This window comes from Trichomonas vaginalis, chromosome IV, assembly GCF_026262505.1.
Source record: "Trichomonas vaginalis G3 chromosome IV, whole genome shotgun sequence".
Taxonomy (NCBI): domain Eukaryota; phylum Parabasalia; order Trichomonadida; family Trichomonadidae; genus Trichomonas; species Trichomonas vaginalis.
The window spans coordinates 34396213-34422083 of NC_067206.1; the positions used below are offsets into that span (position 1 = coordinate 34396213).

The 25871-nt window shown below is 32.7% G+C and overlaps 11 protein-coding genes and 2 pseudogenes across 13 annotated transcripts, besides 2 other annotated features; 9 read left to right on the forward strand and 4 right to left on the reverse strand.

Annotated features, from left to right (window-relative positions):
- Window positions 1–8410: part of a mobile genetic element that runs on past the window's edge.
- On the forward strand, window positions 301–1532 carry TVAGG3_0220120 (annotated as a pseudogene). The gene has a single exon. A coding segment is annotated over exon 1 (1232 nt).
- On the forward strand, window positions 1993–3149 carry TVAGG3_0220130 (organellar and viral DNA polymerase type B; the record flags this gene model as incomplete). Its single annotated transcript, XM_051226941.1, has 1 exon — window positions 1993–3149. A coding segment is annotated over one exon (1157 nt), but the record flags the coding sequence as incomplete, so codon positions are not given.
- Window positions 3154–3729, forward strand: TVAGG3_0220140 (organellar and viral DNA polymerase type B; the record flags this gene model as incomplete). The annotated part of the gene is made up of 1 exon (XM_051226942.1): window positions 3154–3729. The coding sequence occupies one exon, from the start codon at window positions 3154–3156 to the stop codon at window positions 3727–3729; it is 576 nt and encodes a 191-aa protein (XP_051111928.1).
- On the reverse strand, window positions 3790–4647 carry TVAGG3_0220150 (uncharacterized protein; the record flags this gene model as incomplete). Its single annotated transcript, XM_001283952.2, has 1 exon — window positions 3790–4647. The coding sequence occupies one exon, from the start codon at window positions 4645–4647 to the stop codon at window positions 3790–3792; it is 858 nt and encodes a 285-aa protein (XP_001283953.2).
- TVAGG3_0220160 (uncharacterized protein) lies at window positions 4672–4932 on the reverse strand (the record flags this gene model as incomplete). The annotated part of the gene is made up of 1 exon (XM_001283953.2): window positions 4672–4932. The coding sequence occupies one exon, from the start codon at window positions 4930–4932 to the stop codon at window positions 4672–4674; it is 261 nt and encodes an 86-aa protein (XP_001283954.2).
- Window positions 4978–5412, forward strand: TVAGG3_0220170 (uncharacterized protein; the record flags this gene model as incomplete). Its single annotated transcript, XM_051226943.1, has 1 exon — window positions 4978–5412. The coding sequence occupies one exon, from the start codon at window positions 4978–4980 to the stop codon at window positions 5410–5412; it is 435 nt and encodes a 144-aa protein (XP_051111929.1).
- TVAGG3_0220180 (uncharacterized protein) lies at window positions 5674–6569 on the forward strand (the record flags this gene model as incomplete). Its single annotated transcript, XM_051226944.1, has 1 exon — window positions 5674–6569. A coding segment is annotated over one exon (896 nt), but the record flags the coding sequence as incomplete, so codon positions are not given.
- Window positions 7044–7484, forward strand: TVAGG3_0220190 (repellent protein 1 family; the record flags this gene model as incomplete). The annotated part of the gene is made up of 1 exon (XM_001295445.2): window positions 7044–7484. One exon carries the CDS (start codon window positions 7044–7046, stop codon window positions 7482–7484), a length of 441 nt encoding a protein of 146 aa, XP_001295446.2.
- TVAGG3_0220200 (uncharacterized protein) lies at window positions 7532–7768 on the forward strand (the record flags this gene model as incomplete). The annotated part of the gene is made up of 1 exon (XM_001295444.1): window positions 7532–7768. The coding sequence occupies one exon, from the start codon at window positions 7532–7534 to the stop codon at window positions 7766–7768; it is 237 nt and encodes a 78-aa protein (XP_001295445.1).
- Window positions 7769–8410: a terminal%2Cinverted (terminal inverted repeat of Maverick-1C transposon ID:TVAGG3_0220010).
- A 4458-nt stretch (window positions 8411–12868) lies between these two features.
- On the reverse strand, window positions 12869–14803 carry TVAGG3_0220210 (uncharacterized protein; the record flags this gene model as incomplete). Its single annotated transcript, XM_001302791.1, has 1 exon — window positions 12869–14803. The coding sequence occupies one exon, from the start codon at window positions 14801–14803 to the stop codon at window positions 12869–12871; it is 1935 nt and encodes a 644-aa protein (XP_001302792.1).
- A 247-nt stretch (window positions 14804–15050) lies between these two features.
- Window positions 15051–16585, reverse strand: TVAGG3_0220220 (annotated as a pseudogene). The gene has a single exon. A coding segment is annotated over exon 1 (1535 nt).
- A 511-nt stretch (window positions 16586–17096) lies between these two features.
- On the forward strand, window positions 17097–19457 carry TVAGG3_0220230 (protein kinase protein; the record flags this gene model as incomplete). Its single annotated transcript, XM_001302793.1, has 1 exon — window positions 17097–19406. One exon carries the CDS (start codon window positions 17097–17099, stop codon window positions 19404–19406), a length of 2310 nt encoding a protein of 769 aa, XP_001302794.1.
- Window positions 19458–20223: 766 nt separating this feature from the next.
- On the forward strand, window positions 20224–24586 carry TVAGG3_0220240 (uncharacterized protein; the record flags this gene model as incomplete). The annotated part of the gene is made up of 1 exon (XM_001302794.2): window positions 20245–24225. The coding sequence occupies one exon, from the start codon at window positions 20245–20247 to the stop codon at window positions 24223–24225; it is 3981 nt and encodes a 1326-aa protein (XP_001302795.1).
- Window positions 24587–25871: the final 1285 nt, after the last annotated feature.

The window sequence follows — 25871 nt, forward strand, 5'->3', positions numbered from 1 at the left end:
CTTACAGAAGCTAACATAGAAGTAGCAAAACATTACGCAACAAACAAAAAAGCACTCGCTGACATCCTCAATGACTATAATGGTGCAATAAGTTATGATAGAATTTCATGAGTTCATAAAGCCGCAACGCGGCGAGGACGAAGTCCATGAAGAGCATTTCCTTTAAATGACATTGCTATTGACTTATATCATAGACGTTCAGTACCTCATGAAGTAAGAAGAGAAATGTTTGACATAACAAATGCAAACGTTGGTGAAACAAGAAGAAGAGACGACACACTGAAACAACAGAGAAGAGAGATGTTTAAAGTGCTATAGAACAAGTTCGCAAAGCTAACGATGTCATTCGTTCCATTGACGACAAACCAAAAGAAGGTGAGAGATGGTTAAAGAAAGATGAAGAGAATAGGAAGAGAAATGTGAAGTCAGGCAATAGACTCATTGACTTTAACATCGAAGCTTTAGATGAACCAAACAGAGACTACTTACACAAACATTTGGTAAGGTTTTCATGAGACTCTTAGAGAAAATTAAAATAAACTCACAACAGAGATGGATGGTATGTTATAAACTTGGTGGAAAGTATGAATGTTCTACGTTAAACCTCAATAATATTGGAACATTACTACATCAGCTCTTGAAGGAGAACTTTATATCAGAGATAGAAGCAAATGCTGCAGGTATTGTTGAAATGCACTATGACTTCTTCTTGACAAACATAAAGAATCTTACTGAAATAAAGATGTATGATTTAACAGAATATGAAGGCTTAACGATGTCAGATGTAAAGAAAGGCAAACCAAAAAAGAGACCATATAGAGATGAAAGCACACTGACAAATGACCAGAAAGCCATTTTGGAAGCTCTTAAGCAAACAGGAAACCCAGCACTTATAGAAAGCTTTTGGAAAGATAATGGTGAAAAGAAGTTTTATAAGAAGAGAAGCGGTCAGTTCTGGAAGTATCTTTGCACATTACCTATAAATCTTGAACGCTACCAAATCTTCAATGAACTGAACAAAAGAACTGCAACACTTATGACAGAAGACAATTGTTTCGTTTATGCTTGCATTCAGGCTGGAGTAGATGAAGAAACTATTGACCACATGAGAGAAGTCATTCGTGTTAGAGACTTTCCTCAAAGTAAAGTACAAGAAATTTCTGACGCAACAGGTATAGCATTTAATGTTACCATTGGTTACTTCAATGACTCAAGACATAATGAAATAAAGAGATACATACCAAAAGAATGTGAAACTGTTAGAACTATTGACTTACTTCTTGTTGAAGACCACTACATGCTAAATGAAAGATTACCAATGACAACATATTTCGTCAGAAATTACAAGAAATTCTCAAAGCTTGTGGTGGAATGAACATTGAGAAACAAATGAAGATTTATACAAAGAGAGAAGATAAATATGTAGTTCGTTATGATAGAACAACACCGTTATGGGATGTTATGAAAACATTGTGGGAGTGCAAATATTTCGAACCTATTTCTTATGGAGAACTTTTCACATATACGACTGACTTATATAAACAGAACCTTGCACCATTTAAAGATTTGACATATGCTCCAAAGTATTGTGTACAACTGAAGAAGAAAGCCGAGTCAAAAGAAGTAAATAAAAATAAGTGCAAGTTCATTCCTGAGCACGTTTTCTTTGCTGACTTTGAGCAGTAGCACAGATGGCTTTCATAAAGCTTTTAACATCTGTTATGACAGTGAAGATGGTTCAGTGAGTGAAAGCATTGGGGTCAGAACTGTGCAACAGAATTTTTGGAGCGACTTCCTGACAAGAGTTTAATATATTTCCATAACCTCAGTTATGACATAAACTTCATCTTAAGACACATGACAGAAGTGAAAGGAACTCCCATCATTAAAGGTTCACGAACAATGCAAATAACTGGCTTATATAAAGGAAGGGCAATTATTATAAAAGACTCTTACAGTGTTATAAATAAGAAACTTAAACTATTTCCTGCTATGTTTAACTTACAAACAGGACCGAAAGAAGTATTTCCATACAACTACTACAGCAGTGTTTTGTTAGCAAATGACAACAGAACTGGTGTCATTTCTGAAGCATGTAAGTTTATCCGGGATGCAGATACATTCATGAAAAACATAGATTCCATCAAAGGTTGCAGAATAGATGAGAACCACTTCGACTTAGAAAAGTATAGCACATTTTATTGCAAACAAGATGTAAGAATTTTAAGAGAAGGTTTTGTTAAGTTCCGCAATGACATATTGAAAGAATTTGATTTAAACGTTTATGACTACGTTAGTATTTGTTCAATTGCTAACAAATTGTTTGAGAACAGAGTGTACTTCCCGAATGGAAATTTATATGACCTCTCAAATAAACCAAGAGAATTTATTTCACGCTGTATTCAAGGTGGAAGATGTATGCTGTCAGATAACATTAAACAAAAGAGCGAAAAGAAACTCATTGCTGATTTCGACGCTGTTTCATTATATCCATCAGCTATAGCAAGACTTTATACTTTAGAAGGTATACCGAAAGTATTGAAGAAAGAAATGTTAAGCACAGAGTATCTCATGAGACATTTATTCGATGACGACCAAAAGGAACCCATTGGTGAAAAGTTTATGTCTGGCTTCTTTGTTCTCATTAAGATAACAGAGATTGGAATACATAGACACTTTCCTTTAATAGTTTGTGACCCTGAACTAAATCCAGAACTTAACGTTCCCAGAAGTTCAAACACTTGCTGTTTAATGTATGTTGACCATATAACATTACAAGACCTCATAAAATATCAAGGTGTCAAATGTGAAGTGTTGCAAGGATACTATTACGATGGAAACAGAGATATTAGAATAAGAGATGAAGTAAAGAAGTTGTTTGAGTTAAGGTTAAAGTATAAGAAAGAAGGAAATCCTTTGCAAGAAAATATAAAGCTCATTCTGAACAGTATTTATGGCAAAACTATTCTATCTCCTATTGAGTCAAAAATAACCATAGTAAATGACAAAGATGCTATAAGATATGCCATCAGAAACTACAACCATATAGTGAAGTTCGAAGGTTTGGATGGTTCAGATAAAACTATTTTCAAGCTAACGAAAAGCATTTGCAGACACTTTAACTTCTGTCCACTTGGTGTTAACATTCTGTCTATGTCGAAGAGAATAATGTGTGAAGTATTCTGTACTGCTGAGGACTTAGGAATGGACATCTTTTATAGCGATACGGACAGTATGCATCTCTACAATGAAGATATCCCTCGTTTAGCTGAAGAGTTTGAGAAACGTTATGGAAGAGTTCTCATTGGTAAAAACCTTGGTCAATTTCATAGCGACTTTGCAGAAATCACACCTGGAAAACAAAGTTTAGCATACAAGTCAATATTTTGTGGAAAGAAGACTTACATAGACTTACTCACGAATGATTTAAATGAAGTTGCATTTCACTGCAGAATGAAAGGCGTGAAGCAAGATGTTATTGCTTTAACCGCTAATGAAATGTTTCCTGACTCTGTTCAGTGTTTCTATGATGAAGATAAAGGTTTAATGGTTCCGCAAGGAACATATGACAAAGACTCTGAGTTCAGTTTAATGAAACTTTACAAAGCACTTTATGACGGTCAAGAGATTGGATTTGACTTATGTAAGTCATGTCAACCTTGCTTTGAAGAGAAGTTTAACTTCTCAATAACGACTAAAACAAGCTTTATTCGTAAGTTGAAGTTCTGAGGTCATTTATTTTTGTCAGCAATGAGGTCATTCATGATAAAAATAAGCCCATGGGGTCATTTACAATACTGCGATGGTAGAGTTTAAGAGTTGTGCTTCAATGTAGAGACAGTCCTTATGGTCTGGAGGTAGCAAAACAGGTGCTTTATGGTCATGAGTGGAGAACATGTCTATCCAAAACTCACGATTGAAGCCAGTTAATTTATAGTATTTAGGGTTAGGAAGTGGTGAAGTTCTTGTATGACCAATGAACTCATTTTCAACTCCCTTACTTAAGTTTGAATATAATATAGCTTGCTTTCTATCCCAAATACCTGGAAATCTAATTTCGGAAAATTCATTTTTCCTCGGAAGCATTGCATCATAATTGAAAACATTCTTGAAATCATCACTTGGTTCAGAGATTTGAAATCTTATACGTAATGGATTTTTTTTCTTTTTAGCTACTTCATTGAATGGTGAGAATACAATGAATTGACAGTCATGAGTTCCATCAGCATTTGCTACAAACTCGTAATGAAAAGCTATTAATCTTTCTACAATTCCTTCTTCTTTCAGTTCTGCAAGAAAATCACGTAAAGGCTGTAAAGTTTGTACTTCAATGTTAAACTTCTTTTGAAAATTTTCGTAAAATGTAATTATACAGTCTTCTAACGTCGTACTTTCATTGAAGTATTTGTATATGTGAATGTTTTGGGCGCTTAAAGACTGTTCGTCATTTTCTATCTCGACTTGAAGTATAAAGTCAACCTTTCTGAAAGCACGTGTTATATACATAGATGTTATGCCAATGTACTTCTCTTCATTTATGTTCACAATCCAGTCTGTTGGAAACTTAAACGTTACTCTGTTCCCCTTTATTTTGACGTCAGGGTTTTCACTACTGAACGCAACAGATAAAGGTATTTGTCTATACATTTAATTCGGATAAAAATAAACCATTTACTCTTTCTTTGCTTCAGCTTCTTTAGCTTTTGCTTCAGCTTCTTCTCTAGCTTTCTTCGCCAGCAAACGTGGGTTCTTTTGTCTTCCAGCAGCTAATGCAGCAAGTTGTTTTTCACTAAGTTTTCTCTTTGGTCTCTCTGGCTTTTGTTCTTGTTTTTGTTCCTTCAGTTCGGATAAAATTTGCTCACGAATTTCTTTCTTCAATGCTTCAACATCTATGACCCCCTGGGTCTTGTCCGTAGGGCTTGTCTGAGTCATTTGACTGCAGATAAAAAACAAAATTAAAACTTTAACCGATGTAAAATGAGCTTGTCAAAATCAGAGCGAGAGTCTATTATATTAAATGACGCAAGAGGAATACAACATCCTTTCTATTACGTAAGTCAGAGTAAAGATGGTAAAATATACGTAAGAAAAAGAAAGGTTCCATTAGCGAATGCAGAAAGCGACAACATTAAGGTATATGGCAAGGGTGAAGTCCACGAAGCCCATATAAAACCTTCTGTTCAAACTGAGCCACCAATAGAACCAGAAGAAAAGAAGCCAGATGTACTTTCAATAACGAACCAAGAGCTTATTGCAAAGTTCGTGAATTTCATTGAAAAACAAACCGAGTCAAAGAACCCTGACCCACCAGTGAAAGAAGTTGAGACAAAAGAGAATGTACAGTTCATTGAAAATGTCAAGAAACAACTTCCACCACGAATGCCAAGAAGAAGAGTGAGAATAATGAAGTAAATAGATATTTTTATCTGAAGTAAATACATGCAGAACGAACAGCTAAACGAATTTACTCCAGCAGAGCATATTCATCAGATTCGCTCATATTTCGATATCATAGACAATGCAGTTCAAATTGGTGACACTAATAGAAAATATTCTGACGCAAAGATTCCATCACAACCTGGAACTGCTAAAGATAACACATGGGTAACATTCAATCTCTCACCTCCTGGTGAAAATATGTTGGACCTTTACAATACATTCATTACGTATAAAATGGAAGGTCAATTTATTGTAGATAAAGAAATTGGTTCAGGTTCCAATAAAACAAACCCACCAGGATTTTGGATTGGTTTCGATGACGCTTTCTATGCAGTTGCTGGATATCAAATCCTTGCAAATGGTCGTATCGTATATTCTCAAGACAACGCAAGAGAAGAAGCATATATAACTTCAAACTCACAAACTACCGAACAAATAAAGAAAGTAGATGTTTTCTCAAAGACTCGACATGAAGATGTATGGAGTCATTCGGGAACATGCAGAACAGGACAAATTGTTAGTGGTCCAATTACAGCAGGAAAATCATTTGATTTTAAGCTTCGTTTAAGAATTCCTGTTAGAAGATTCCTTCCATTAGAAGCTATTCGATTTATTCCAGCTTTTGCAGGAAACATTCAGCTTAAAGTAAAGTTCAGTAGCGACGCCTTACAATGCACATCTATATCTGTAAATGATATCATTGCTTTCAATCCAACTCTTAAAGTTGCATTTGCTTCAGATTCAAATCCACCGACAAATAAATTTGTTCCATGGAATGAACCATTCACTATGATAACGAAGGCAGTAGAAGCTAGTGGAACAGTTACTATTACAACTGTAACCCAGCAACTATTTCGAACAAAGATGGATTTTAATGAATGTTTCATTCATCCAAAGTCATTCTCTTTAGACCCTAACATTTATACAGAACTTGTAGAACATTATACAAACGAGGTTTTATGTTTTCCTGTTAAAGTTATGGATTGGATTCCTATGGACGGTTCATTCTCAAAGAATACAGATAGTTCAAGTGCAACATTTACAGCAGCTTATACGCCTATTAATGTTAAAAGTATTTGGGCACTATTTAGAAAGAAAGACAACTATTATGTTAATTTTGAGAACCCTAAGTTTAAATATCTTCAGCTTTCCATGGGAGCTTATGGAAATATGCCTGCAGAACCGAAAAATCATATGGACCTGTATTTTATGAAATGGTTGCGAACGCTTGCAATACAAACAATGATATGATAGGATTTAATGAAGATGTTATGAGGTCATTGGTGGATGATGGTAGTGTGGAACATAAATGGGATAGCTATGACAACACACATTTCTTATGTGGTTTTCCAACAGAAGTGGACTTTTGCTTCCAGCAAGGTCAAACATCTACTGCTCCAATAACATACAAATTGTCTGTTAAAGGACCTATTGAACTAGCAACTGAAAACGTACCAAAGCCACTTATTGGATTTATGAGGGATTGTTGCTTTGCCATTCAGGTGCGTGCTAATGGAATCCCAATAATAAGATTAGATGACTATAACTTAGCTACGGACGACGGTGAGGAATAAAGGATGAACGTTTATTTTTAAAGCTTATAAATGAGTTCTTCATCAAGCTCTCGTGAACCTTCACCATCTATGAAACAAACTTTACCAAACGATTATGGAGCACCTATTGAATATTTCTTACGAGCTGCACAATGGCAAAGAGCAGTCTCACCAAGGTTAGGTGTTCCACCAGCTCCTGTCAAAAATAGCATTTGGTCAAGTCCTTATATAAAATATGGTCTCCCACTAGGTTTGCTAGCTACAGCAGGAGCAGTTATGATGTTGAAAAGAAATAAAGCAAATGTTGTAAATAATACTGAAGTAGCTGAAGTTAAACAAACTCCAACACCTTCACAAGCAAAACCTTCAATGACTCCTGAACCTATGGAAGTACAAACTCCTGTTCAAAAGTCAACTCCTAAACCGACTCCAACATTTAAACCAGAACCTACTCCTCAAATAAATCGTAAAACTCCTGCGTTTCCTTACTGAAAAATAACGTTATTTTTATTTAATATTAAAATTTTTATTTGATTGAAATGACGACTAAAGTCACTGAAGCAATGAAACAAAAGTTTTTGGTAGAATACATTAAATCAGGAACTATTCCAGAAGGTTTTTACATTCATACTATGAAGGATGGTAGAGTTCAGTTTAGAAAGATAAAGCAACCATTAGATAAAGAAGGAATTTTGAGAAAGATTAAACTTCATGAGGACAACATTGCTGAACTTAAGAAGAAGTTAGAAGAGTTGGAGAAAGGAAGAGAGTTATAAAGCAATGAATTCAAGAGGGTGAAAAAACAGGTGAGATCTCACCACTTCACCTAAATTTATTTTTGTGCTATGTTTTCATACGTGTGAGGGTGGTGATATCATTAATTTTTTAAGTTTATTTTTTATTTTATTTTTTATTTTATTTGGATGTAAATGACAGAACAAAAGCAACTCATACAAATCGAAAAATATAACAAACATACATTTAAACATTTATTCTTCCTTCCTGAGTATAACATGTTCTTTCAAATACATCCGAGACCAGTTGACTTTTCATTGACTGTGTATAAAGATTGTCATGGTAGTTTTATAAAAACTTATGATGATGAAGGTAAGTTAACAAGACTATGCATTTCAAAACTTGAGAAACTTTATGACTTCAAGTATGACTACAATAGAGTTAACATTGACGATGAAGATATAGAAGAAAATTTATGAGAACGTTTATTTTTTCATTAGTGAGTTCGTTAGCGAAGTCGTTAGTGAGGTGAAGTGGTTGGCGGCTTTGTAAATATTTAAGGTTAAGTTAGTGTTGTCGTTTGTGTTGTAAAATATACGTTAACGGTTTCGTAAAGTGTCAAAACCGCTAAGTGGTGTACGGAGGCGCGCAGTGCCTCAGTACACGACTTACCCATACTAACTATTTTAGAGGTCATCAATGTTTTTGCATCAATTGATATGTTATTAGTAAACATTCCGTATGCTGTATGGTAATTTAACTGATCTTGAGGAATAGCACGAGTTAACGATGGATCTGCAACTGGGAACAATGGAAGAGATCCATTATATTCATTAATTTCTTTTTCAAATACTTTTTCTGTTGGAATAATACTAGGGATGTAGTTGATATCTTCATCTGTCTTTAAAAATTCAAATAAATTATGAAGATATCCTCCATCTGCTGCAAGATGGTTAATATTAAGAACAATAGTATCTTTATTTGTCCCAATAGAGGCTAATGCGTGGTCTAATGGACGAGTATACTTCTGATACATAATTTCATTTAATTGTCCAAGATCAGTGACGTTATCAGGGAGTTTATATATTGGTGTAGAGCCATGAGTCCTAAATATTTGTTTTCCATCTGTACCATAATGAAGAGCGGCAACTGTTTTGTCTATCTTGTTGAGTAGTTTTGGCATAAATGACTTATCGCTAATGCTCAATGCAAATTGAATATATGCCTTGGTTGCAATAAAATGTGATTCCCATCCGACTGCTGGGCGAGCTGACATTCACAAAAATGAAGTGTTTTTCTTATTTCAAAGTTTTGAATCATGAATCTATTGAAAAATATTTAAGAGATATTTAATAATTTCGTATAATATAATGGGATTTTCATTTTTATCAGAATTAGTCATGTGAATTCATACCTACCTCTGAAAATAATTCAATGAAAACCGATTATATTTATTGGTCTATATCGTCTATTATCTATTCATTTTTTGTTTACTTCATCGAAAAGCAACAAGGTCAGAAGTGAGCCAAATGGCAGACTTTGTGTTGTTTTAAAATCTTTCACAGCATTTAACTGTTGAAATATTTAGATTCGATATTTCAAAAAAAATTTTATCAAATCGTGATTGAAACAATTTTTAATGGATAATTGTAACAAACTTATCTAACATTAACACAGATTGCTTGTACTGTAAATAGAAGAGCTATATTTATTTCGTTCATTAATAAAGCGGAATTCATTGAGAAATTATGAATAAAATTCTATTCAGTGATTATCTTTTACATATATTTCATTAGTTTGCATATTTATATGGGGATTTTATTTACCTACTTTGATAGGAATCAATTCAACAGTATTTGCATTCATATAGTTGGAAATACATCAAATGCACTGTGCGCTATTTTTGGAGCTATGTATGAACTAAGAAGCTTTTATAGGAATTTCAAGTTTGAAAATAGAAAGAATAAAACATTCTGCATGGAATGTAATGTTTAAAAAATATTAAAATTCTAAAATGATGATTTTATTTCATTTTAAGTTGTTTTTTTATTGAACAACTTTAGAAAGAATCTCTTCAACAACTTTTGCATTCAATTCGTTGTTGTATCCATATTGTTGACCTCTTCCTAATTCTAAAGCTCTTTCAACAAGGAATTTAACATCTCCTTCTTGAATCTTTGAAGCGTTAGGGAAGTCTGAAACCTTCAATGGCATGCCAAGTTTAATAGCAAAATTGCGGATTCCTTCGATGAACTTGTCGGCCTTTTGATCAACAGTTCCTTCATGAACACCAAAAACGTACTCAGCTGCTTCTGCCATTGTCTCTTTTCTTGATTCCTTAAGCCTTTCGTAAAGGACTGGTGCAACAATTGCAAGTGTGGCAGCATGATCAATACCGTACATTGGAGTCAATGGCTGTGCTGTAAGGTGAACTTCCCAATATGGTGTCTTTCCATAAGCGAATATTTGGTTCTGTGCGAATTCTGAAGCAACAATCAATCTCTCATGAAGTTCTAATGAAGCATCAGGTTGCAATAAACCAGTGCTAATGTCAACAAGTTCTTTCATGACAGAAAAGAAGAAATTGTCTGCCATTGGGCATTTATCGCCTGTAATAACTTGATCTGTGCAATGAATCATCGCATCGAACAAACCATTTCTGATTTGTCTCTGTGGTAATGTCATCGTGTATCTTGGATCAATGATTGAGAACTTCGGATATGTGATTTGAGCACCTCCGTAATTCTTTTCTTTCCTATCTTCTCTTGAGATAACAAATGTATTGTTCCATTCAGAACCAGTTGCTGGAAGAGTAATGATTGAACCAACTGGAATCGCCTTCTCAGGGAAAGCACCTTTTGAGATGATATCCCAAGCATCAACTGATGGATCAAGAGATGCAGCAGCTGAAATGAACTTGGTTGCATCAAGAACTGAGCCACCTCCAACGGCAAGGAGTAAGTCAGGTTTGTATTCACGAACAACTTTGATAATTTCCAAACACGTTTTGTATTCTGGGTTTGGCTGAATGCCTCCTTGCCATTTGACTTCGCATTCAAGATCGGCTAATGCTTTAACAACACTGAACGAGCACCATTCTTATCAATTGATCCGCCGCCAAATGTGCATAAAACGCGTGATTTTCTTGGGACGAAATCCTTGAGATGCTCTTGAACAGCATTAGCACCGAAAGCTAACTGAACATTATTAGTCCAAAGCCACTTCATCCTCTATTGCTGTATAAAAATGAAGTGTATTTTTTTAATTAACTATTTATCTCAAATTTTTGAGAGAAAAATATATTCCGGCCAATTGTTTAAAAATTACATTGCTTTTGATAATTCAAGATTATATAGCTTCGAGTTCTTATTGTTCAATAAATACATGATAAAAATTTTGAAACAAGTGAGTTGCGTCATAAAGTTTTGAATTTTTTCTGACATTTGTCCATATGAATTCACAGCTATTTTGCTAACCATTTAGATATTAGAATTACAATAAATTAATTATATGTCTCATTAAGACAGTGATTGTAGTTCAATTTCAATTTTTGAATCGAAATTCAGATATGATTATAAGGCGATCATTTATTTTTGATCAATATTATATATTGGTGTTTCAAATTAATGTTTAATACTATTTGCATGGATTTTCAAAAGTTATTTGTAACTTCAGTCATTTAAAATTTATTAATTTCATTAACCATATATAGGAGGATGAAGTTAATGTGGATCTTATTTTTATCATGATTAAGATAGAAAGAATAATAAAAATGAATTTTTAGTTATATTCAAAGTTTATTCATACATTTATTATATTTATCCATATCTAGTGATAATACTCATATACTCTGCCATAGAACCTGCATTATACCTTCCTCTAAGATATTCATGTTGAGCAGGACCCCCACTATTTTCAATTCTGCTAATTCTAGAGTCTGTTTTTTGAGAAGATGAACTGCTCTTCGATTGGGATGATCCTTGCTTAGAACTCATCTTTTAAAAATGAAATGAGTTCTATTTTTTGTCAAAAATTTTATTCCTAGTCAAAAATTTTGAATCAAATTGATTCACACTATAATGATTAAAATTTAAAATATTTGATCGATTGTTATTAAAACTATAACTTCAAGATAAAATTAATCTAATGAATTCCTCTTCAAAATTTTGAAATTTTGAGGGTATTCAATTTTTCTTTAAATTTCCTTTCTCCTTAATCATTCAATTTGATTTGCGATTGTTTTGTTCATCTTAATAAATACGGTGCTATTATCAATCCTTTAGCTTTTAGCTTTGAGCCTTTACTTTTTTTTTGAAATAAGAATTCATTAATATTGGATTTATCTTGACGTTATAATTTAAAACATGGATCAAATATTTTAACTTTAATCATTATAGTGTGAATCAATTTGATTCAAAATTTTTGACTAGGAATAAAATTTTTGACAAAAAATAGAACTCATTTCATTTTTAAAAGATGAGTTCTAAGCAAGGATCATCCCAATCGAAGAGCAGTTCATCTTCTCAAAGATCAAATATAACAACTAGAATTGAAAAGTCCGGTGGCCCTGGCCCATATAGATATCTTCAAGGAAGATATAAACATTCAAGGTCTATGGCTGACTATATGGAGTATATCTCAGCATTCAGCTAAATAAAATCAATGTATGAATAAACCCTAAATATTTCAAAAATCCATTTTTTAAAAGTTTTATCGTCCTGTCTATCGCTCCAATATTTGAGAGGTTTACATCACAAGTAAGATATATGCACAAATTAGATACTCCAAAAATTCGAACTCATTATGTGGGTGCATCTCATAATCTTGTGCGGAACATTGTGTTGTAAAATTTCGAACTTTGGAAAGGTTTTTTTACAAAAAGGAAAGATGAAATTCCATTTTTAATGTGATTACACTTCAGTTATTACTTATCATTATCTGTAAATCCTATGGTGTTACATATATTTTTTCCCTCTCTCATCAAATTCAAATTCAAAAAGCATTGGCAAGTAATTACTTTTTCTTTGCATTGAAATAAGATGTGATATTCAACAAATATTATATATTTACATTGATTATTAGAGAAAAATAATTATTTTTACAACATATAATAATATATACAAAATAAAACAAAACAAAATTTAAATTGGATCACTTACTTCTAATTTTGTTTGTGAGAACCATTTTTGATATTTTTCATTCTTAAACAAAATAGATGACATTTCTCTGTAGCACTGGAACATTGGTTCATAATCAGTTCCTTTTGCTTCTTTCTCTATTCTTCTAAACACAGCTAAAGCAGCGATGAAACTACTATCACTGTCGCAAGCCATCAAAAACCTTTTGTTGCAGACAATTGCGACAATTTCTGCCATGGAAAGAATCTTAATTGTCTTAATCATTTCAACGTACATCAATGAATAATGAACACCTCTTTTCAGAGAATATTCCAATGCAGAACGAGCGGATTCACTCACAGCAATGATTGAATCACTTAAATCCAATCTTTGCATCAATTCAGTTCGAGGAATATTTGAAAGAACTAACAACGCATCAATATCTCCATTATTTGCCAATTCTTGCAATTTGGAAACATCATGATAATCACCACTGTTGCAAATGTCAATTACAGATATTTTGTCATTAAATAAATTGTCACTTTTCAAAAGAAAAGAAGAATTCTTCGGAATTGTCATAGGAGGAACTTGTGGCAAAACCGTCAATAATTGGTCGAATAATTTTTGAGGTAACATATTTGTACATCTACTGAATATTGATCTGTAGAATGCTCTGCTGAAAGAAGGTGGCAAAAAGTAATATAAAGCTGTCAAATTTTCTTCATCAAATTCACTTTTTGTTGAATTAAAACATAAACAAGGGAAAAGATATTTCCATTCCGGATCAAATCTCTGGATATCTTTGGCAGAAGGATCAACAAACTTTAGATAATATGTCAAAGAATCATTATTATCTGCTGCAGCAAAAATCCACTTTTTGTCTGGTTCTGGAAGATGAGGTGAAGTGAAATGTTTCTTTTCTCTTCCGTAAAGTAAAAATTCACTTGGCCAATTATAAACTGTTGGCAAATTTCGGTTATTTATACAGATATCGTCATTCTCTAGCTTAGAGAATATCTGTGACAAACCGATTTTTATCTGTTTGACAGAAGTGAAGTCAAATGTGTCAACGGTTTGATTTTTAAGTTTTTCTTTAAGATTAGAGTCCATTTCCAACATAGTTAATAACATTTTTCTTATTAACAAATTATTATTAATGTAAATTTGCTCATAAATGTCACTTTTCTTTACATTCACTTCACTTAACACTCTATCAACAATTTCCTTTAGATAGTCAGGTAGATTTTCCCAATCACTCTTTTGATTTTTGAAATAAACATAAGAAATTGCAATTTGAATGTCACTTTTTGCATGAATTCTATTTGCCAATAATTTATAATCCAAATTAATTCCATTTAATTCGGAATAAATTAAGCAGCCAAGTAACAACTTATCGTCGTCGGTTTTGTAAAGTAAATCGATCATTTCACTTTCTTTTTCTTTTGACATTTTCTGACCATTAAACCAAAGATAAGAAACCATTTCACTTATTTTCTCTTTTGATTCATCAAATTCTACTTTTTCAAATTTGAAAGGAACCATTTCTGTCACTTTTTCATCATTAGAATTCAAATTTTCAACTATTTGTTTTGCTTCATTAACTTTTTGTTTAATTTCCATATCATCACATTCCGCAATTGCATCCAAAAGAATTAAATCACCTTCTTGCAATATCCATTCCGAAACAGGCAGCTGTTTTGCGCATTCTCTTGCCCAAGGAATATGATGATCAATATTAACAAATGACAAAAAAGTTTTCATATTTTCTAACGGTTGTTTGAGTTCTGTTGCCAAAATTTGGGCAACTTCTCTATCATATCTTGCTGCTTGTATCATAGAATTCTTTCCTATATCTAATGCTGATTCAACACCATATAATTCGTATTTTAATCTAAATTCAAATGTTGCAAATCTCGGCGCAAAATTTTCTTTAGAAATATCTTCCAATAAACTTTTCATTGTATCTGTTCTATATTTGTCATAACATTTAATAGCTAAAGGAACAACAGTTTCTGGAAAACTTGTTGCGAATAATCTCAAATATCTCATTAATATCATACACTGCATATGATTACAATTTGTTGCATAATTGAAAAATTCTTGAAATGTTCTGATTATTTCAAGATTAAACATTCCATATTGTGTATGTGTGAAAGGAGCCCTGGAAAGAAAGAACAGTTTGTTAATACTCATTTGTGAAATCCAGTTAATCTTTGGCAAAGTGTCTTCTTGGTCAATAAAAATACGTAACGGTTTGACACTTAATTTTGCCAGACTTAACAATTCTTCGAAGAATAAAGGAGCGGCAGCGCGTGGTCTGAATCTCAAAGCACGTAACATTCCTTGTAAAGCGGATGGAGGACTCAAAGATGAATGGATTAATTCAATTGTAAATTGGACATCAGGAGATCTGATGATTTCAAATGAAATGTTAGGGTTAAGTATCCAATCTAATGATGCCAATGAATGTTGGAAGCCATATTTCTTACTAATTTTGAATATGAGTTTGGCTAATTCGATGTTTGTTGTATTCAAATTTGAATATACAATTTTATCAACACCGATCAGGTCAGTAAGTGGATATTTGTTGATAATCTTCAGTATTTGGAAGGAAGATTGCTTAACTGTTATGATTTTTTGGACAAAATCATGAGTCCATTTCGGATCTTTGTCAAACATCTGAGATAATGAGATATCTAGGTTGTTTATGACATAAGTAAGAGCTTTGGAGTCATTTTCGTAGATATCTTCAAGGATTTGTTGAAATCCGTCTAATAAATGTGTTAAAAGTACTTTGATTGAGGTTCGTTTGTATTCCTCGATCTCTGATTTGCAGTCAATAGCTGGTTTGAGGTCGGCCGGATCAATTAAACCTCGAATTACCGCATTACTTAGAGCAGAAAGTAACATTGTACGATTTTCAGCAGGGTAATCAGTAATATCGCTAGCTATGTTCTTGCAAAGTAGCTTGGCCAAGTCTAAAGAGACTTCTCCTAAACTTATATTAGAATTGATGAATGCAGCTAAAAGTTCAGGCTGGTTTGTAATGGCGAGCGTATTTATGTAATCGTCTAGTTCAATAACGTAATCAGTTTTCAAGTGGCTGAGAAAAGATTTAATAAAATCAAATTTTGAGTTAGTTAATACAGTCGAAATCAGTTCTTGAGGATGTGATGCGGCAAGAATTGCAACTGCCTCTCCGAAATTGGGAGTTGTCATTTGTTCTAACAGAGCATTGCACTCTGTTAAACTAATTTGCTTTGCAATGGATTGCCAAACGAAGGGGAATAAGAGTTCTTTGTCTGCATTGCTTGTAGATGATAAAATGCTTAAAATCATTGGAGTATATTTCTCTTCAACTTCGATTGTTTGACCATTAATTGCAAGAGCCATATATCTTAAAATTGGACACAAATTTGGCGGGTTTTGTTCGATCTCATATATTTCGTAGCATCCGTCAAGGAAATGAATTGGCGAATACGTAATTAAAATGGGAAAGAAATAATCGAAGAAATTTAATACTGCAGCTACGATGTCTTTGTCGTCACTTCTTGCAAATGGAAGGAATGCACGGACATAATCGAAAAATATCATCGGGGAATAGTGAGATGAAGATTTTATGCAAATTGATATATCAAATTCTGTTTCAACTTGGCGGAGGAATTGTCGTATCTCTTTTAAATTAGTACAATCAATCATCTGCTTGGCTTTTTCGATGTGTTTTTCAACAATATCAGCCATCGCAAATTTGAGATCAAAAAGTGTCAATTTCGTAGAAAAAAAATCGTGATCCACTTTTCAATACTTGAAATATGATATCTGAAATAAAAATGAACATAACTTGATTGTCTGATATTTCAATGGAAAATTTCCTCTTACAAAATCGACACTTTTCAAAACGATGTAAATTTCTCAAAAACAATTTTCAGATATGCTTCGTGAATCTAATAACCTTATCATGTATACAGATTGTTCAACCAAAAAGGCAAATTTTATAGATTCTTATTTCCGAATAAAATCCGGTACGTAATGGGAAGCCAATATTAGTAATTTAGGTGTCAAAATACTAATATATTACGATCCCACGCTGCTTACAATTAAATATGCAATATCACAATGAGTTTGGAACAAATTAATTAATTTCTTCGTTTTTATATATGAAATATGTCCGCAATACTGTTCGTTGTTATGTTGACGCAACCAAATCGGTATTATAAATATATGTGATATAAAAAATTGAAAATTTCATAAAATGAGCGATGAATTCGGTCCGTTTCCCAGTCCAATCGACCGATTGATTGTTCAATCCAACAATATCTCACTCGAAAGAGATATGTTTACATGCCAGCAGTATACAGTTTCAAAAGCATACAGTAAAACAACAGGTGATCGTTTAATTGTCCTTCAACCAGCAAGAAAATCATTTCTTTCGAAACCAAATAATTATACTAACTTTATAATTAAATGTACGAAGCTTACTTGTCCGTTTTTATTGCCAATTGTTTCTTATACAGATGAAGAACCTTTAATGATAATTTCTGATTACTTAAAACAAGGTTCATTACGCGACAATCTCAAAACAAGGAATAATTTATCTGGAGCCCAAAAAACGATTATTGCAATTTCGATTGCAAACGCAATGCTTTACTGCCACCATCGAAATGTATTTATGCCTTCGCTAACACCCGATATTATCTACATCACACCTCGTGGAAATGCAAAGATTTCCGTTATTGAGATGTTTCAAAGACCGTTACCTCCTTGGAGCGCTCCAGAAATAAGATCAATCAACGATGCTACAACTAAATCAGATGTTTTCCTTCTCGGATTTATTCTTTACGAATTGTTTACAGGAGATTCTCCATTTGGTAACATGTCTGATGATGAAATTCGCCAAAACATTAAAGATAAGAAACGCCCATCAGTATCAAGACTTGAACCACAGAACTTATCCCACTTAATTCAAAAATGTTGGTCACATCAAAGCGAAAATCGTCCAACAATTGAAGAAATCGTAAGGACATTAGAAAGTGGTGATGTAGTTTTTCCAAATACAGATATGAATGAAGTTGATTACTTCATTAGTAAGCTAGAAAACAGAAGAAGAAAGAAGAATATGATGAAAACATCACCAACTAAGAACCAGCCTAACGCTTACTTGCATGTCTTCATGGATTACAATAATCCAACATTTTTCTCAGACTTGGTTCGCATAGAAGACATTTTAGACACAGAAGATCATTATCAATTTTATTATATCTGCGCAAACCACTTCAAAGCAGGTACACCTATCAAAGTAGTCATTGCTGTATTGGAAGCTATCAGAGTTGTATTGGAAAATACTATAGATTACACTGCATTCAACAGATCCAACATTCTTAAGCTTTTACCATACGACGATGAGCAATTTGATAGGGAAATATTCGACATATTAAATTGCGTATTCTGTAACTCTCCTAAATCAATCACAACTGACCAAGCCAGAGTTTTAGAATTATTAATCAAAAGAAATCCATCGAAGACAATAATTCTTTTTGCATATTACTGCAAGCACTTGGAGCAAATAAGCGATCCATGGCCAATAATCCAGATCTTGATTGATAATGTAAAATTATTTTATCATTCAAGAAGCGGAGCTGAATATGTTTCAACGTTATTCTTCTTATGCTTCAACTACCAAAACTTTTACAAGAAGAATGATGACATTATCCGCCAAATCTTTTGCACATTCCTTCATTCAGAAGATGCAGGAGCTGCAAAAGCAGCTTACAGAGCAGTTTTCACTTTATTAGATCCTAAATATCAACTTCCTTTCCCACAGATCATTTCAGATGTAGGAGATACTGATCTAAGTGAGTGCGCAATTTCACTTTTGCTGAAAATTACGAATTTCCCTGTGAACAAATTATTAATTGACACTTTATTGATGCTATCAGGTGTCAGACCAGATGCTTACTTGCTACTGTTGAGATGTGCTGATACAATGGATGGTTCTAGTATTCTTTCCATGGATACAAACTGGATGTCATCGGGAGCATTAACTGATGCAGAATGTTTAAAGCTGTTGATGGTTACTTTGAAGAATTTACAGGTCAGAAAACAAATAACATCATCACCTTTGTTACCAAATCTCTTGAATTCTGTTCTAAAGAACGATGATTCTCAAGTTTTAATTTGCATTGCAAAAACTATGCAATGTTTGAATGTAACAAGAGATTTCTTAAATGTACTTGCAGAAAACTCCTTCTTTAAGAAGCTACTATCAACAATTAAGATATGTTCCGATGATATTGTGAAATCTTTCTTAATTGATGTTATTTCTATCGTATCCAAGGAATCTTACAACCAAGAATTCCTCACGTTCATTGATCCTCTCATGGAATACCTCAAAGGAAGTGAAAGATTGATGAAATCTTCATTTTCCGCTTTAGTTTATTTGAGTTTCCATGACGAATGCGCAAAGAAGATGAAGGAAAAGAATATTTCTGATGCCCTCAAGAAGCTTCCATCAACAGTTATTCCATCTGACCAAGTCCAGACAATAATTTCTAATATTCAATAATCTTTTATTCTATTTTGTATTTAAATTATATTGTGTTTCTATTACTTTCTACTATTATTTCTGTTTTTCATCTCATTACATTTCAAATCAAGTCGATGTTTGAAATTTGATTGAATCATCTAAAATTTATTCAGAATTTCCATATTTTAGTTTGGGATGAGAGTAACATGTGGATGTTGTAGTGTATTACCATAATAAAATAATGAAAAATAGATCAATATTAACGGAACTCAACGTGAATTAGGTGCTAGACTTAATTTAATAGGGTTATTTGTTCCATATTCCATGCTTTTTCGAAAGATATACTCATTCATAGTATCCTTTTATTAAACAAAGTCTGTTCTGTAAAATCAAATTATTCGTCCATATATTATGTTAATATTGTAAATCCAAAATGCACTCGTGATGTAGATGCTATTTCTTTTTTTATTTCATTCATAAGATCATTCAACAAATTTGCTAAAAAAAACTCATTCAAAAAGTACTATCCGTATTTAATTTCAATCCATTAAGACCACTGTCTGTGGAAACTTGTAACGTTTACATTTTCATTTTATTTTTTCGATAATATTTTTGAAAGGTTTACAAAAGTAACTGTATTTCTGAAATTTACATTTTATATTTAATATAGCTTAGATAACTATTTTATAAAGTTGCAATTTTTTTTGATTTCGAAGTTTGAAAAAATTGATAAAGCAACCTCTTTTTGCCAACCATTCAGAAATCGATCCAAAATAACAACCTTATTAATTCAGGTGTAATAACTTTTGGATCAAAATCAAAAAATTCAGGCATTATTTGACAGAAAATAGAAATAGAAAAGAGAAATTTCAAACTAATGTCCTACAATTATTCCCAAGTGATAGATACTGCAACCCACGATGCACATCATATATTTAATGAATTTGCAACAAATCCACAGATTTCAGTTCATTGTTTCGATCAAGGAGTCGGATTAAAATTACGTGACCAGATTAATTACATATTTTTCCTAGATAGACATTTAAGCGCGCAACAATCACTTAATGTAGGCACAGTATTCGAAAATATAACAAAATACGCTGATTATTCAAAAAGAGAATCGCATAAATTTCTTCTCCTTTGCTTAATTATCGATGTATTTACCACACGCGATCATGACTCAAGAGTGGAGGCATTTTGGCCTCACTTTTATAAGCTTTTATTTGAAATTAAGGACATTAGATCATTTCTTTTAATCTCAGGGACAAAATCAATTTCTCATTTTCTATTATCAAATCCGAGTCGAGTTATTGATTTCTTTGACGTATACGAAAAGCAAAGAAATTCAAATCCTACAATACAATTGCTGGCAAATTTGAAATTACCAAAGGATTTGAGTAACGATCAATGTGTTGCCATTGCCACCAAGACATGCAGTATTCTCAATGTTTCTCTTCAAGGAATATCCATGGACTTGATCAAAACGGCTTTACTTAACATTTTATCACAGATTAAAATAGAAAACGAAAGTGATATAGAAAGTATAGTTCAAGGTCCTTGCGTTTTCAAGAGTCCAATAGCCAAAATTTTATCTTCAGCGCTTTATATTACATTACCTAACTACGCCAATGCAATTTCTCAACGGATTGCTGACTTTATGCAGTTCGCTTCTACATCAGAATGTCTGAAACAGACGTTTTGTGTCATAGAAAACTTTTTCAATTCGATTCAACAATTATCTGACGACAGAGTTGAAGAATTCACGAATATTTTAACGACATTCGTTCACAGTATACCTCTTACCCTCATACAAACTGAAAATGCGAGACAAAGAGCCGCATTTTTCATAAAACATTTGTATGATTTGAACAAAGACCTCGCTAGGAACGTTATACGCGATTATTTACAGAAAGGAAAGATCAGTCCTGACATTCTCGACGTCATTGATGCTTATCCTTATGATATTAATGATATTATATCTGATGACATTGTAGTTATCACTCCAACGCTTGACAATTTACTTAAGTCATGGGATAGATCGTTTATGAATGAGAAATCCATATCTTTTCCCCATATGATTGCAAAATATTGTAAAAAAGCAACAGAAATCCTTAAAACAGTGGAAAGATTGGATGATGCAGATGCTCTTAAAGCTATTGTTAATAAGCAAACGAATAAAGTTGAAGATGCAATTAATAATATTCCATTTGAAATGCTACAAACGATGTGTATTGTAGCTACTTATTATCAGAACCCTGATATAAGAGTTGCAGCTTACGAATTATTGGTCGCTGTTGGAGATATGTTCATGTCCGCAAATACTGACTGGAAAGACTACGATCAGGACTCACAGCAGTTCATAATTAGGTTTAACTCGGACTATAACTACATTTCCAAGCGAGTTTATGGCAAACCTCGCGATATCAAAACATTATTATCCGAAAATGAGGACTGTAGAATCGAGGCAGCCTCATACATGTACAAGAAAATGGCTGGAACGAGTCATCCACTTGCTGTTATGGTCTTTGAGAAGCTTATGAGCTATGCTTTGAAAATGCCATACTATTTCGAAGCCGTAATGTCAATGTATTCAAGGGAAATCAGTGATATGATGGAAGGCAATTTCGTTGAATCCGAGGATTTGCTCAGATTACTTGTAGAAAACAATTGTTTGAATTATATTGCAAAAATGTCTGCATCAGGAGTTCCTCTCTTTGTCCCAGCGATTGATTTCACTATGCCTGTTGACAAACTCGCGAAAATTCTTAGATACGTCACTCAGGCTTGCGTAGATGGAGTCAAAAATTATTATGCGTCCACAGGAAAGCAGTTTATTGAAAAGTTATTGGGATTGTTCCTTCAAAGACCTGAAATAACTAACTTAGATGACTACGCGATTTGTCTTGGAAATATATCTCAGTTAATTAACCTTGGAAAAGCCGAAAAAACTCCTATGCTTATGGATATTTACATCATTGTTTCAACAGCGATTCAAAAAGATGTAAAACATCAGAATATTCAACTTCTTGAAGCAATTTATCGGATTTTGCTTTGCCTTGCGAAGAATTCTGTATCAACAATCCAAACAATATCATTCCTTAGTGATACTGCCAATTACCAATTGGCTTTTAACGCAATTTCCGAAATATTAAAACTAAATGAAAGCCAAATTTCTCAGACATTGGTATCGCAATTGCTTTCTACAATACCAATACCCACAATTGATGCTATTTTGAAGGCAAAATCAAGCATTGTTAGCGAATCTGTTCTATTTTTCAATGTTTTACTATCAAACTTAGAACAGAAATCAACGGTATCGTACTTAAATGATTATATGAAGGCCAAACATGCTGATATGTATGAAGAATTCTCTAATTGTCCAAATCAAGCGGAATTTCTCATCCAAAAGTTCCCAGATTACCACAAAGCTTATTTCAACTGCATTGAAGCAATGAGACATGAAAATCCAAACGACGTTTTGCTTCTTTCTCTGTTAAGAATCTCTACTTTGTTATTAACTACAATTTCTGATGTAGAAAAACAAAGTTTATTCGTAGCAGTTAAACTTGCAAACAAAGTCTCTCAAAGTCATCTCAATTTCACAAATTCAGCAAGAAATTTGTGGATTGCTGTAACTCTTACTGAAAAGAGGGCAAAATTAACACTCAAATTGTTATTCAAGCTTGAAGATTCCCAAACAAGTATCAATGCTGCATTCCAAGCATGTGGAAATGAAATTAAACCATCTGTCATTAAATATTGTGTCAAAAAGTTGGTCCAACTCATTTTACAAGAGAGAATCGCTATTGTTGACCTTGTAACAATGAATAAGATCTTCAAATTATTGGCAACAACAGAAATGACACCAAAATTACTTGCATTCTGCGGAATTTTCCTGTTTTCGGAGATTGTTCCTTTATCTGATACAGCGAAGAAGAGGATCTGCTCCGAAGTCGAAGAATACGACCTTGAATATACGAATATCCAATTATTAGAAGCAATTTTGATCAGATTTGGCCGAGATTTCTCAACAGAAGCGAAGAAATTTGCTGTAGGACTGATAGTTAAAGTCAGAGATTCAGAATATTTCCGATCATTGATTTTCGACATTTTAATTTCAGTCAATCTCTACACCAGCAACGAATTCGATGCTCAGTTGATGCTTATCTCCGATGCCATTCATGGTAGATTCACAAATACGAATGATTTCGACAAATTCTTCTGTACTTTGTTCAATGTCATTTCGGATGTGACTTCCGTGCATCATATCAAGAAGGAAATTGTTTCCAAGTTCATGAATTACTCGGTCGGATACATCGATTTCGGATTTGTCCACGTAAACGAAGCGATTGCTCAAATGTTCATTACTTTGGCAAGGAATGGATACGTTGACGATTCAAACCAAGAATTCCTTGAAGAAGCAATTAAATTACTGTTCTACGGAGACAGAATTTACACGATGTTGACATCTTCCATCATTTCTAAGATAAATCCGGAGTTGCTGAAGACAGAATTCGCTAGAACATGGTTAGCGATATTAAACGGAAACGGATCTCTTGGAGATGAAAAGATGAACAAAGACATGGTCAATAATTTGTTCAGGGCTTCAATTTTCGGAGAATTCATCGTTAGAAAGAAATTGTCAATCATGTTCAAGGCGAAACAAGGAAACTTCAGTACAAAAAGAGATGGATTCATCTGGAAATACGCAAACTTCTTGTTGTATTCTAATGAAGTTCCTGCTCAAAATGCTGAAGAATTGTTCTTGGCAATCAAAAACGGGTTTGGAAATGTTCCTGTGTTGAAGGATCCGAAGGTTCCAACATACAAGAACAAGACATCTAATAGCCTTATGTAGGGTTGTTAAAAATATCAAAAATTAGCGTTTTGAAGACACCATGGTGTCTTATAATTTTCCCTTCCTTATTGGCGTGTAGAAATAAATGTGCCAATAGATTGAAGAAGAAGAATTGTTTTTCTCTTAATGAACTTTAATCCTTTTGATATAAGAATATTAAAAACATTAATATAATTTCGATTTCGGAAATTAAATTTCCAAATTTTTTGTCGATTTCAGAAATAACAGGATCCCGCATCCAACACGCAACAACAAAACACAAAACACACTTTTTGGTTCTTTCATCGTTTTAATCGTAATTTATGTAATACATGATTTGGATAAATTTTACAAAAATAGAACCTATATTATATTCTTTTCAAAGATTCTTGCAAATCATCAAAAATAATTGTATTTTAAAAAACGATCAAATTATCCTTTCATTATTTTAAACTTAAATTAGTTTTTATGATTGACTAAAGCAATCATATTTATTCATCATTAAATAAACAAAAAAATAATATTTGAGAGTTATTTCAAAAAAAAACACATTGAATTTATTAATTTGTCTCAATTTCAGTATTATAAATTTTTATAATTTCAATATTTTGAAATACACTTTTTACTATTTCAATATTTATGATATTTCAATGTATTAAGTGGTCTCAAATTGAGCTTCTCAAATATAAGTTGGCCTATTCAAATAATAAAATTAAATAATATTTAAAATAATAAATAAAAGTGATTGAGGTCATAGCAAAACGGCTGTTTCAGTCATTAATTCTTAAAAATAAAAAGGGTAAAAACTAAATACAATGGGTAAAATTCAATAGTGTCTGTGCTATCGTTCAATTTGAAGGTGTCTTTTGAAACCGCAAGACACATTGAATTTTTGAATAGTGTATTATGGTTTGACAGACACCAATGAAAAAAATAAAATGATATTTATTTTAAATATATAAGATCCTTATATAAAATATAAATATTTTATCGTTTTATTTTCTTGTTTTAGAAATGTTTTTTATTGAAAAATCAATAAAACTCACTCCAAAATAAAATTTTTGATTTAAAGACACTATGATGACACCAGGCAAATCTTCCAAGACACCTATCGTCGGGAATCTAACAACCCTAGCCCTATGTCATCAACTGAAATGTTCTACGTCTAATTTTTATTTTTATATTATAAGGTCGATGAAAAAATGAGCGTTTTTAAAAAACCGCCGTTTGAGAGGAAAATTGAGAGCCCCGATGTATACTTTTTGACATTGTCAAAAACTTTGAAAGGACAAAAAAAAATTTTAGTGTCAGAAAGTTTACAAATGTATACTTTCTGACAAACAGACTCTCAGAAAGTACTCAAACTGCGGTTTTTAATTTCCGCACTTTTTTTGGCGACCTTATTTTGTTTTATTTATTTTATTTTATATATTATAATTTCGATTTTTATATAGCTTTATAAAAAAGTTTAATGCGTTTTATTTTTTAAAAAATTATATAATTTTTTTGAGAAATTATGATCTAAATTTCAGATTATCAACATAACACATCTTTAATTCTATGATTTAAGCTTTACACACCGTCAATCCCATATTCTGATGATATTTTCATTCAATACGGATCAAATTTAGGGTAAAAACATAAGATTTTTGATATAAATTTTATTC